This window comes from Talpa occidentalis, unplaced genomic scaffold, assembly GCF_014898055.3.
Source record: "Talpa occidentalis isolate TD23 unplaced genomic scaffold, MPIMG_talOcc4v2.1 talOcc4.15, whole genome shotgun sequence".
Taxonomy (NCBI): Eukaryota; Metazoa; Chordata; class Mammalia; order Eulipotyphla; family Talpidae; genus Talpa; species Talpa occidentalis.
In genome coordinates, this window is record NW_023601543.1 from 67,902,857 (window position 1) to 67,916,073 (window position 13,217).

The 13,217-nt window shown below is 42.8% G+C and overlaps 1 protein-coding gene across 1 annotated transcript in view; it reads left to right on the top strand.

The window, feature by feature from the left end:
* Positions 1–9,623: 9,623 nt before the first annotated feature.
* The window catches only part of TMEM47 (transmembrane protein 47), a 28,408-nt gene continuing 24,814 nt past the window's right edge, over positions 9,624–13,217 (top strand). Inside the window, exon 1 of the mRNA XM_037512548.2 lies at positions 9,624–9,870. Within this exon, the coding sequence (XP_037368445.1) occupies positions 9,645–9,870 (226 nt within the window). The 5' untranslated portion in view covers positions 9,624–9,644. The remainder of the gene's footprint in view (positions 9,871–13,217) is intronic.

Genomic DNA, 13,217 nt, shown 5'->3' on the forward strand with positions numbered 1-13,217 from the left:
TATGAGGCAAGCAAGATGTGGAAGGATGTTCTCATAGTGCAAAACTGCCTCCTCATGACTTTTCAAGTAGTAAAAAAGGTTTGATGAACTTACAACTATATCTTGTTATTTGATTTGTCTCCCCTAGGAACTGGTATACGGGCCACATTTGCCTCTAGGTTGTCTAGGGGGTAGAATTGAACATTTCAGTAGAGGCAGAACTGAATATAATGATGAGCAGAAGAAACAGAGATTGGGGATAGAACTTTGCCCTCTGAAGGATTGTGAAATCAGAGATTCAAGCAAAGTTTACGTGAACTTCCCAGGGAAGAGAAGGCCCTAGCTGACATCTGGATTATAATAATATAATAATTATGATTAGTGCTTACCATATGCCAGACATTACACATTATATAAATTACCTCATTAATCCTCACAACAATTTCATGAGTTAGGTATTATCCCATTTTATAAAGAAAAGACCTGAGGTAAATGACATGCCCCAATCCACATAGTCGGTGGGTTCCAGAGTCAGTATTTTAACCTTGGTCTGGCTGAATCACAGAAACCCCCACTCCTGCTAACTGAAGACCAGAAAGCTTGAACAGAGAAAGAAAATAATGAGAAGCCTGTAGGCTTAGTGAAAGTTGAAAAAAAAAATGATTCAGAGGATGACAATAAGCACTGATCATAGTGTTTTGATATTTCTACCTATATTTTGGATCTGTATGAGTTGACATTTTGAATTTTGACAGACTCCTGACGAGTCATACAGTACTACTCACCACTTTACAGACAAATTTTAAAAGGTGAAATCTAGAGGTGAGAGCTACAGTGAAATACAATTCCTAAGAGCTTTTTTTTTTTCCCACACTAGTTTCAATCCCCTAGCATTGCTGACATTTAAGACCACCTTTTGGAAATTCCACAGAGAAATTGCTTAGCTGCATTCTTCTACTTGGAAGTGTGAGTATAAATTTCTCAGGTATCCTTTCTATTTAATCCTTTTTTAAATTTCAGTCATTCCTTCAATTAACTTTGAGTCGTCACTATTCTTGAGATGTATGAATTTGGGGTTCATTCTTTTCCCATTGCAAATATGAATTCTTCAGGTCACAAAAGGAGAAGAAATAGCCACACTTTCTAATGAAAGAGAACGTTCTTACACTGTAGACTTACTCCCTATCAGGAGAACACACCCAACTATAATTTTGAGACTATATTATGAAAAACCAACACATGGGAGAGACAACAACAGTATCAGTCATTATGGACCAAACTCTTTCTGAGATAAGGAACTGATACTGTTGTAGTCTGATTTGGGAGAGGGGGAGGTTCTAATTAGGTATTTCTTAGAATGTTTCCCTCTAGTTAAGAGTGTCTTAATGCAAGAGTCCAAGGTGAAAGGTCTCTACAAAAATCTCACCAGAAGTGCACAAAGATGGCTTTAGACTAAAATCTAAAATCCTAGAGGAAGATTAGCTAATGAATTCTAAAGCAAGCAATGGAAAGCATGCACCGTTTCACAGGATGTTTCCTGTTTCTCCTTTCCAGCTCCACTTTAGCTTCCCTTGGCCTTTGTTTAAGTCAATACCTAAGCAATGATTCAACACGAATCCCCTTCAAGCTCTTCTAAACATAAACTAGACCTGCTCATCATACCAAAGTATTCAGCTATTAAAGGCAACCACTTCTGAGCCTTCCAGGATGAGATGATGTTGGTAGGTAAGCACTTGGCTCAGGGTAACCAAAAGTTTGAACATATAGTTGTAAAAACAAAGAAACAAAACTATTACAAATGCAGTCATGAGAATTACAAATGCAGTCATGAGGTGCTAGAAGCCATTATTTCTTCACAAAGCTAAAAGTGAATATAAAAGAAACATAAATATGGAAGAAGACTTGTGCCTATAGATGAACCTTATTAAGGAAATAGATGCTTGAAAAAAAAATGGAAGAGGCATTTAGGATTAGTTCCACTGGGAATGCTCTATTTCCCTGTATTCCTATCTCCTGGGCGCCTGACTCATACTTCTTTCATTATAATAAGCCTATTTATTTTAAAACTAAACATCCTTCAATGCCAATGCCTTTTGTGTTTTCACTTCCATGCTTTATTTCCTTTCTTTGTGGGAAAGTAAATTATTGTGGTCATAGGTACTATTACAAAACAACAATTAACTTGAAATCAAAAGACCAGCAAATACTGTGAATAGTAAATGTGCTATTACTGACCCAGTCTAACTGATTCAACAATATAGTACATTTTTTAAATGGGAAAAGACATAAAAAGATGATGGAATTTAGTTTTTAGATGTAGAATTCTTCATGACTGAGAATGCTTTTGTTTAAAAAAAGCAGAAATATTAGTCAAAATTATTTGTGATAGCAGTAATTCAATAATTTTGCTACACAACTCAACAATAAATTTCAATAATATTATACAAAATGCACCATACTCTGAAACTCTCTTGGACCTTATTGTCATAAGTAGCAGGCAATTCGTATGATAACATGGGTTCATGTACATCAGCATCCTCCCACTACAAACCCCAAGAATGGAATTATAGCCAAACCAGTAAAGTTCTGAAATACTTTGTTTCTAATTTCTAAACTATTTTGCCAATTCATTATTTGTTACACTGGAAAAACAGTTGTGGTATATTTGTAATTGTTGAATAAATGCTTCATCATTCCCACCCAACATCATACAGCACTCTCCCATTCTATTTTTTCCTTCCCCCATTCTATTTTTTCCTCTCTAAAGGCAAGCAGGGGGCCTCCCCTGGTGGCACAGTGGTTGAGCACTGGGCTTCGAAGCTGCCTGAGGCCTCTGCAGCACTGGTTCATCCCTGGCCACGGGCGAAGGTCCCACATGGTGCGCAGAGCAGACCTCTCCTGCCCCGCCCGCTGCTCCCCTCAGCAGTGTATTTCGTCGTTCTGCCTGTTTGGCTCCCTGCTCTGGCTCTGGTGAATTCTCTCACCCTCCTGTGCTTATGACTGTATCCAATGCTTGTGTAAATAAATAAATTAATCAATCTTTAAAAAAAATAAAGGCAAGCAGGTCTAACCCCAGCACATATAGATATGATCACATTACTGAAAAATCTGTGATATAGGAAGAACTTTCTAGGATCTTCATGGAGAAGTGTTACAGGGCAGGGTGAGGGGCTCCCCAGAATTCCCAAACCTGCCTGCTCTAAATAGGTTCTGCCATCCGCTGCATCAAGACAAGTATACTCTAGCGTGTGATACCTTTAATGGAAAGGAACTTTAAAACAATTAGTGTGCAACACAGAAATGTTTAAGAATAAAGTTTCCAAATCAAGCACCCTAAGTTACCCATCCCCTCGTGGGTAAAGGTCCAGCCAAACAGGGTTGGTCCAAATCAGGACCTCTGCCACAAGTCTAAGGTACGTTCTGGTGGGGACCCATAGGACAGGGGTAAAAGGGGCCCAGAATGTCTGGGACAGAAGGAGCAAAATTAAAATCAAGATAAAATTTGCTATCATTAACCTCCCCATGGGTATCTCACTGACATCTGTTTCAAACAGTCCAAGGCCAAGAAGCAAGTGCAGCTTCTTCACATGTCTCTCTGCTCTACGTGCCTCCTCCAGGTCTCCTTCTTGCTCCCCAGCTTTCTTCCTTCCCCAGTCTCCTCTCCAGCTGCTTCTCCTCCCTCCTCAGCTCCACCCTCCCTTGGGTGGGGCAGGGAACTTAGAACCACCCCTTTTCCTGGGGACCACCCTCCCACAGAAGCGCACCTGAAAGAGCACAGCTGAATGTCCTTGTCCCTAATGAAAGGAATCTACTCTATGTGATGACCTGGACCTGAATTCAGAACAACTCCCCACTTCCCACCTAAAGAAGGGGACCAGTTGGGAACTCCCTGGTAGCGCAGGTGGTTGTGCACCACTCTGTGAAGCTGTCCGCAGCCTCTGCAGTGCCGGTTCGATTCCCTGCCAGCTGGCAAGAACCCCACATGGCACAGCAGACCTCTCCTGTCTCTTCCGCTCCCTCAGCAGTGTATTTTGTGGGTCTGCCTGTTCTGTTCCCAGCTCCATCTCTGGTGAATCCTCTCACCCTCCCGCACATCTGGCCTGTACCCCGTTTCTTGCATAAATAAAATCTTAAAAAAAGAAAAGAAGGGGACCAGTGATAGCTGTGATAGTGACAAGATTCTTATCAATTGACTTGATAAATGTATGAGATCCCCTCCCTATCCCCCAAAATTACTTTCCCTTCCTAACTGCTTAACTTCCTCAGGCTTATCCCTAACAACTGAATTTTAGTAGTTGCACACAGCATGGCACTTACACCTCACTAGTCTCTTAAAGACACAAAGTCTGGAACATGGTCCTTCTCCCCATCTTTTCCACACCCCCCACCTTCCACCATGAGACTCTCCTGCCTTTCTGGATGAACTTTCCAGTTTCTTCCATCTGGCCTCACCTCTCACACTGCTGCCCTTTTTTGTTGTTGTTGTTCTGGCTGCACTGATTCAAGCCTGGGGCTTGTTTCTTTCCTTATCTCAGAGTCTGCCTTTTCCTAGCATCACAACTCACAGGATCCTATGTCGGAGTTCCGTGACTACAGTTTTCATGGAGATTTATGGGATAGAGTTAGGGCCTCTGGCCTTTGCCCCCTGAGGTCCGGGGATGACCATGGTGATATGGTATCCATGCTAGCCATGGGTGAAAGAGGAAGCCTCTGGCCTTTGTGTGATGCCATAGTTCTCAGTGATCAGTCATGGCTTCTAGGAGGTCTCAAGTCAGTTCTCCTGAGCTAGGGACTCCAACTTTCTTCACAATTCAATGTAGGCCTATGTCATTTCTCAGATATATATCTATGTCAATCCATGTTGCTGCCCACCTACTACATGCCTCTTTGCACATGCAAGTGCATGCACATATGCACACACACACACACACCCCCCTACCCCTTCTCACCTCCCATCCCACTTCCAGAGAAGTACCATTTTGGAGGTAGAATTTCATTCAATATTTGCAATTTTGAAATTCCCTGTTCTACTTTTCCATCTTTAGGGTAAATGCAATTCCACCATTCCATATATGAAACTCTTGGAATCTGCTGTGTTGAGGAATTCATACTGTATCAGATTTTTGAGGATATTATGGTGCATATACTGTAAATTAGACAACGCCCAACAGAGTCTGTGGCTGCATATTTATTCACACTAAGTGGGAGAAACCAAAACCATAAATAGCTTCACATCAGTTTGAAATCGGTTTTTCCTCCAAGTGAGTTTGCTATAAATTTATGGAAAGAAAGAAATACTTTTGTCTTGAGTTTTTCATATTTTGAAAGTAAGGATTAAGGATGGTTAATCTGTTTTGCAAATTCTAGAAATAATTGTTGCTATAAAATGATCTGTAGTTATTCTATAAATTCTAGAAATAATTAATAGAAAAATGGAGTATTTTGGGAGAACTTGACTCTTTGTTGTTAAAAATGACTTATTTTTCTAATTTTGGAGATAGTATATAGGTACTTTTGTAAGTAATACAAAGGATGGAGTCACTCAAGTAAACAATTGATAATAAGCCAGAAAAATGAAGGAAATCAAATGTGGATACAGATGGGTTTAAGTGGGAGGGGAGGAGAAAGAAAACCTGAATTAGAGGGGGGGAAAAGATAAAGAAAAAAATTTTTGAAATGGAAATTATTAAAGGGTAGATGATAGAACTTGGAGAAAAATCCTCTTTATAACTTTGAGTCAAGAATTTCCTTATATATTATTTTCAAACATACATTATAAATCTATGAAAATTAGTTCAAGTAAAGGCAAAAGATCACCAGCCTGGTCATCCCCAATAGTTATTGTGGTTTCAGTTTTCCACTATGAGCTGTTTTAAGGAAGAAGCATTTAGGCTTCTTTCTCCTTGGGTGGTTGGGAGGTAGAAAAGTTTGTTGGAAGTTGAAGATTATGGAGCTCAGAAAAGCATTCTTTGCTAAGGGTTCTGTAGTAATTATAATGATTGAGAGGTAGGAGAAATTTGCTAGTACCCTGATTTCCAAATGTAAGAAAAACATGAGTTTTTATTTTACATTGGGTTGGTTCTTGTTCTCAAGTCATTTGACACTAATTTCAGTTCATTGTTTCTTACATTCAAAATGTTGCTTCAAAATGTAGTCAGTCCTGTGGAGAAATATAGTTAGAAGGAAAGAAATTACTGCATCAAAAAGACTAAAATCCCTAAGAGTAAATTTAACCTAGGAGGTGAAAGACCTGTACACTGAAAACTATAAGACAGTGATTAAAAAAAAAAATTGAAGACAGAGAAATGCAAAGATGCTCTGTGCTGAGTTTTAATATTGTTAAAATGTTCATACTACTCAAAGCAATCCACAAAATTTACAATCTTTTACCAACACCTCAATAGTACTTTTTGCAGAAAGTGGGAAAAAATGCCTAAAAATTCATACAGAATCTCAAAGAGCCAAGACATTATTAAGAAAGAAGAACAAAGATGAGGTATGGCACATCCTGAATGAAAAACATATTACCAAGTTACAGTAATAAAAACAGCATGACTCTCAGGTCTTTGGATCAGAACAGGGAGCCCAGAAATAAACACACACATACATGGTCAATTAATATATGACAAAAGAACCAAAAATATACGATAGGGAAAGAACTCTCTTCAGAAATGGTGCTTCCAAAAGAATGAAAACTGTACTACTATCTGACACCATATACAAAAACCAACTCAAAATATATTAAAGATTTGAATGTAAATCCTGAAACCATAAAACTCCTAGAAGAAAACATAGGGGGTAAATCTTGGTGACAATTTTTTGGATCTGACTCTCAAAGCAAAGACAACAAAAGCAAAAATGAACAGGTAGGACTGCATCAAACTAAAAAGCTCCTGCACAACAAAGGACATTATCAACAAAGTCAAAAGGCAAACTATGTACAGAATGTGAAAAAAAAAAACACTTGTAAATAATTTATTAATATTCAAAATATATGAGGAACTCACATAATTCAATAGCAAAAACAACTGATTAAAAATGGGGGGGCAGGACCTCCCTGGTGGCACAGGTGGTTTTGTATTGCTCTGTGAAGCTGTCCACAGCCTCTGCAGCGCAGGTTCAATCCCGGCCAGCCAGCGAGAATCCCACATGGCGAAGCAGACCTCTCCTGTCTCGCCCACTGCTCCCCTCAGCAGTGTATTTCCTCAGTCTGCCTGTTCTGTTCCCTGCTCTGTCTCTGGTGAATCCTTTCACCCTCCCGTGCATCTGGCCTGTACCCCGGTTCTTGTATAAAAATAAATAAATCTTTAAAAAATGGGGGGCAGAAGACTTGAATAGACATTTTTCCAAAGTAAACACAGAGGTGGTCAAGAGATACATGAAAATATACTTGGCATGATTAATCATCAGGGAACACAAATGAAAACCATGAGGAACTATCACTTCACAGCTGTTAGAATGGCTATTATCAAAAAATATGAGAAATAACAAATGTTGGTGAGGAGTGGAGAAAAGGAAACCCTAGTGCACCATTGTGGGAATTTAAATTGGTGCATCCACTATGGTAAAGAGTATAGAGGTTCTGCAAGTATTAAAAATAAACTACCATATAATCCAGCAATTCCACGTAAGGATATTTATCTAAAGAAAACAAAACACTAACTCAAAAATATATACACCCCCATTTTCATTGCAGCATAATTTATAACAGCCAAGATATGGAAGCAACCTAAGTGCCCATTGATAGCTGATTGGATAAAGAGAAATGTGATACACACACACACACACAGAGAGAGTAGAATATTAGCCACTAATAAAAGAATGAAATCTTGCCATTTGTGACAATATAGATGGATTTTTAGGTGATTATGATAAATAAGTCAGTCAGAAAAGGATAGCTATTGAATGATCTTACTTAGATATGGAATCTTAAATATAAGCAAACAAGAAACCAAATTCATAGGTACAAACTTCCAGTATAAATAAGTCATAAGGATATTACAGCAAGGTAACTATATAGTGAATAATAGTGCAATACATGTTAAATTACTGAGTTAATCTTTAAATCGAATCAGTGACTCATTATGTTCTACACCTAAAACTAAAACAATGTCGTATGTCAGTTACACCACAAAAAAGGTAAAGAAAATGTTATTAACAAAAATATACAATTCTTCAGTGAGGAGGTTGGTATTTCATTAAAAGAGGGAATGTACTACTTCCATTGTTCAGATTTAACTACTATTTTGGATTTCTCACCAAATTTTTCACACGATGAGAGATCTGGGACACCTTCATCTACAATGATCTATTCAATAAATTGCTTTTATTTGAAAAATGTAAAGACATAAGTGACACATAATCAATAATCACAAACTTAACCTGTCAATTACTAAATTTCAAATTGAGCATCTTCTAAGAACAAGGGTAATGTCTTATGGGGCTGAATCCCTGGTCCTAAGCACACAGTAGGTGCTCAATAAATACATATAGCTAGATTACTTTTTCTACACTTTTTCTACACTTAGGCCTGTGTTTTGCAGGGGATAGGTCAGCTTACGGAGGGATTCAGATCCAACTTGGCACAGTGCAAAGCTGAATGAATAAAGGTTTTAGCCAACAGACAATCAAAGAACAGAGCAGCGGGCAAGCAAGTAAGGTTTACTTCAGATTTTGCAGGAGCTCTTATTCCCATTTTAGTCTGCGTTCTCGGGGAGTATTCGCCCTTCATAGGGGGCGAGAAGGCAGACGAGCCTAGAGAGTAGAAACGGTTTTGGGGGTAGGAAGTTAGTAAATAAGGAAAACTGGGGGTTCCTGGGTAGGAGGCTGAGTCCCTTCTGGGTTGAAACGAGAGGCCGAAATGCCTTTTGTCACTTTTCTCCTCCTTCCACTAAATCCCTCAGGATCAGACATTGGCGGGGCGGGGGTGGGGTATTGTTACATCACCAAGAGAAAACCTCTCCACGCGCAAACCACCAGGCTAGCAATCCAAAGCTGACGCCTCCTAGAAAACGACCCACCCCAGCTACCTAAGAAAAGGAAAAGCCACGTGACTTAGTGGTGGGGAGTGTTGGGGGCGGGAAACGAGGCGACCCTGGGACGGGCGAGGTCGGGGCCAGGGCGGGCAGCTTGGAGCAATGGTCCCGCGCACCCGTTCCCGGGCGGAGGGCAAACCCAGGGCTCCACGCGCGCCGGCTTCGGGGCTGCGAGGGGAGCGCGCCCTCTGCTAGCTCCCGGCAGGGGCGAGGCGGGCGCGAGGCTCACCCGCCGGGAGCGGGGAGCCGGAGCCTGACGCCGCCCGGGTGCGGACCCACCGCCCCTCCCAACTCGGCACCGCCTCCCACTGCCCGGGGAGGGCCGGGGCGGAGCAAGCCCGAGCTGAGCGGGCGCGGGCGCCGGCGCTGGCAGAGCGCGGCGCGGGGCCGGCGGCGAAGGTCCGCGGCGGGATCGGCTTGCTGCGGCTGCCAACGACCCCCACCCCGGCCGGCCGCCCCCGCTGACCCACCTGCGTGGAACGGCGGGCGGCGCGCGGAGCCTCGAGGGAGCGACTCCCGTGCTCCAGATCGGCCGCCTCCCTCCCGAGGAGGTCGGGTTCCCGGCTCTCCGGACCCGCCCGGCGTCCTGCTCTCGGCGGGGCGGGCCGGGCCGACTGCGGCGCCCGGGGCATGGCTTCGGCGGGCAGCGGCATGGAGGAGGTGCGCGTGTCGGTGCTGACCCCGCTGAAGCTGGTCGGGTTGGTGTGCATCTTCCTGGCGCTGTGCCTGGACCTGGGGGCCGTGCTGAGCCCGGCGTGGGTCACGGCCGACCACCAGTACTACCTGTCCCTGTGGGAGTCCTGCCGCAAGCCCGCCAGCCTGGACATCTGGCACTGCGAGTCCACGCTCAGCAGCGGTGAGGGCCCCGCGCGCGCCCCTGCCCCGCCGGCGCGCCCGCGCCCCGCGCCCCCCGCGCCCCGGCCCGCGCCCCGCGCCCCCGCGCCCCGGCCCGCGCCCCGCGCCCCGGCCGCCTCTCGGGTCCCCGCCCCGCCCGGCCCCGAGCCCAGGGCGACGTCCCGCGCCCTCTCCCGCCGCCCCTGGACAAAACTCGGGCTCTGGAGTAACACGTCGGCTATTTTCGGGAATTGTTATCGTCTAAGGCGAGAGCCATGTGGCTGTGTTTGAAATGCAAGGCTTTGCACACCCCCGTCAAAAATCAAGCCAAAACGCCCCAACTCCACCGGGACGCTGCGTGTGCTCTGCTCGCTCTCCCGGGTTCTCCCTCCGCTCTCGCAGAGGAATGTGCGGGAGTTTACCTCGCAGCGCCCACGTTTCTTTCTGCCTGTCCTAGTCCACCTTCTCCGGGTTTCTCCAAAGAGTTCTGCTTTGGATTACATTTCCTTGCATTTTTGAGGGATGGGGAGAGTTGGGAGAGAGACAGGCTTAATTTCCTTTCCTTTTTTGGTGACACTCGTTGGTTGTGCGCTGCCCTTCTCCCCACTCCAGACACCTCCTCTCGCCTCTAGACCTTTCTTTTCACCGTGCAGCCACTCACGGATGCCGGAGAAAGTTGTGGCTTATTCAGCCAGCTATGGACGCTGCAAACGGATGGGGTGGGAGGTGGAGAAGTCGGTAGTCTGCGCTACCACACTCCGGGGCTTTACTCTCCCCTTGAGCCCCACTTGTTTCCCCTGTGCCCCAGTAACGCCCTTAGCAGAAATCTGGCGACTTCCGATTTTTTTTTTTTTTTTTTTTTTTTTTTTGCTGCAAACCATGTTCCCTGCTAATCTTCATTGCTCAGCTGCTGGTGTTGGTGAGGAATAAAAGGGGGAGGATCTGCTCGTGATTTTACACATACGCGCGCGCACACACACGCACGCACCCTTGAGAAACTCATTAAATTCCTTCCTGACAGTTTCATGTCTTCTCTGGGACTATTTATAAACCTTTGCTGGAAACGTCTCAAGTTCCAACAAAGTTGAAAATGGCACTAAAACCAAAAAAAAAAAAAAAAATCTGATTTACTTTTATCCTTAGTTCTTGTTATGAGAGATTAATTTACTTGGTTAAGTTTCTTCCATAAATTTAATTTTCAGTTGACAAAAGGCTTTTCTTTGATATTACCTCCAAATTCCCATTGAAAGCTTTTGTCTTTGTTGTCTTTAATTCACTACGGAGGGTACTAGTTGGCAGCAGGAGGTCAACATTTAGGTCTTTTAATTCTTCCAGGGTTGGTTGTTTACAACTAAAGATAAAATAAATTGGTAAAATGCCTTTCTGCTGTAACCAGGGGATCTAAATAAACTTTGGGGGAAATATCTTTTCTTTCCACTCTTCAATAGAAATGGAAATTTATGTAGGAATGTCAGCTTCAGCGCGTCTCCTTAGCAACATGAATCTTTTGCCCCCTTTTTTCTGTCTCCTGAAATAATAGCCCCCTGATTGCATAAAGACTTGTCAGAAAGGTTGGAGAAACCAGCTTCAATTCCCATTTTCTTTTCAGGCCCCTATCCTTTCTTTTGGCCAGGAATGTGGGGAATGGGGAGAAGCCAGCTCGAGTTTGTTGAGTGAGCAGTATGCAGTGTTTGCTAATCTTTCCTTAATTGCCTCCATACCCATTTATCTAAGCCTTTTTTTTCCCCTTCTAGGCTAGGTAATAGGGGGACACGAGCTTATGCAAATATAGTAGTAATGCGACTCAGCACAGTAAAAAATCAGACGCAGGTACAGTTTCTGATTTCCCCCCTTCTAAACCCGTTATACTATTCTTTTGCTGAAACACATACCCTGGCATGTATTTCTGTTTGAGTTTCTGAAAATAAGCTTTAGCTTTCTTTGTTTAAATTAATCGTTTTCATCCTAGAAAAAGTACAGTTTGTTAGCAGATACAGAGGGTGGGAATAGAGATGGTTTTGTTTGAGGCTATCTGGAACAAGTTCTTGACTTTCTCTAGGTAGTAGCTGTTCGTTTTTCCTCTCTAAAGTAGTGGGGGAGGTGCCAGAGGAGCAGAAATAAAATATAGAAAACTGCTCTATCACCGCACTTTACCAAATGTGCTTTCTTAAAGTGTTCCAGGGACTTGAAGCTTCTATCCTTCAACGTTTTGCAACTAAGTGGGGGGGAGGGTTGGGGGGAACTTGAATTGAAACCAGCGATGCTTTTCTTGCTTGTTCCAAAGAGCAGACAGCTTTTCTCATTCTGTTAGCTGTGTGGAGTAGCAGAAAGCAAGGGAGGGAAATGTCTTTTCTGAAGATTTTAAAAGATCCACTTCATTGTCTCTTGAAATGAATTACCTCGGGAGGAACCACTAAGGACAGTTTTACTGCAAGCCCTTCACCAGGATCTTCAGGGCTTAATTAAAAACCTTTTTCTTAATTAGAATTAAAACTGCCATGAAGAGGCAAGCTTGTATTTACAAAGGGAAATTTCAGGAATATTTCTTTTGACGACAGTATGTTCTACTTAGGCCCAGTTTCTCCTGAAACTTTACTCATGGCCATTATTTTTAAAGCCGCATTTTAATTTTGGTACCAAGTATGTGTCCTTTGCTGCTTATAACCTGTTTTGGTTTTAAGTGAAAGCAGAACCCTGCCTTTTGTGTCCTGGTGTATTGAAGGTTGCATCAGCACTTCTAGTAAGAACCAGTATTCCGGATGTCATTCAACCATAATGCTTTTCTACCATGTCCCAATTCAGTTGTGTGTGTGTGTGTGTGTGTGTGTGTGTGTGTGTTGGGGGGCAGTCTAGGCATTCATCTTAAACTATAACTTTTCCAAAAAGACAGATGTGAAAACAGCATGTGAAATCAGCTAATTGGCTGGCTGTCATTTGTGGTGGATACAGGAAAATAAAACTAAACAAAAACACCCCACTAAAGTATGCTTGTTAGGAACTTTAGAATAGGTAGTCTCATGTGGCTGCTGGCCATAGAATTTCTTTCTAAGGATTGTTTTCCCTACTGCTGATTTTGGCAGGCTTTTAATAAGTCTTAAATTTTATTTTAAGAACAATAGTAATGTTTTAGACTTTTGCCTAGTCACATTCAGTCCCGATACTTTTTTTTTTTTTAAAGAGTAGTTGTTAGGATTTCACAGCCATAGCAATGACAAGAGACTCCTTAGTGCAAATAAGATTACTCTAGTGTACACACAATGCTGATACCCAAGAGTCGACACTAAATGTGCTATATAACCTCTAGGGTGATCTTAGGTTTCTTCTTTAAAATTTATAAATATGGAGCTATTCCATATATAAAGCAGATTG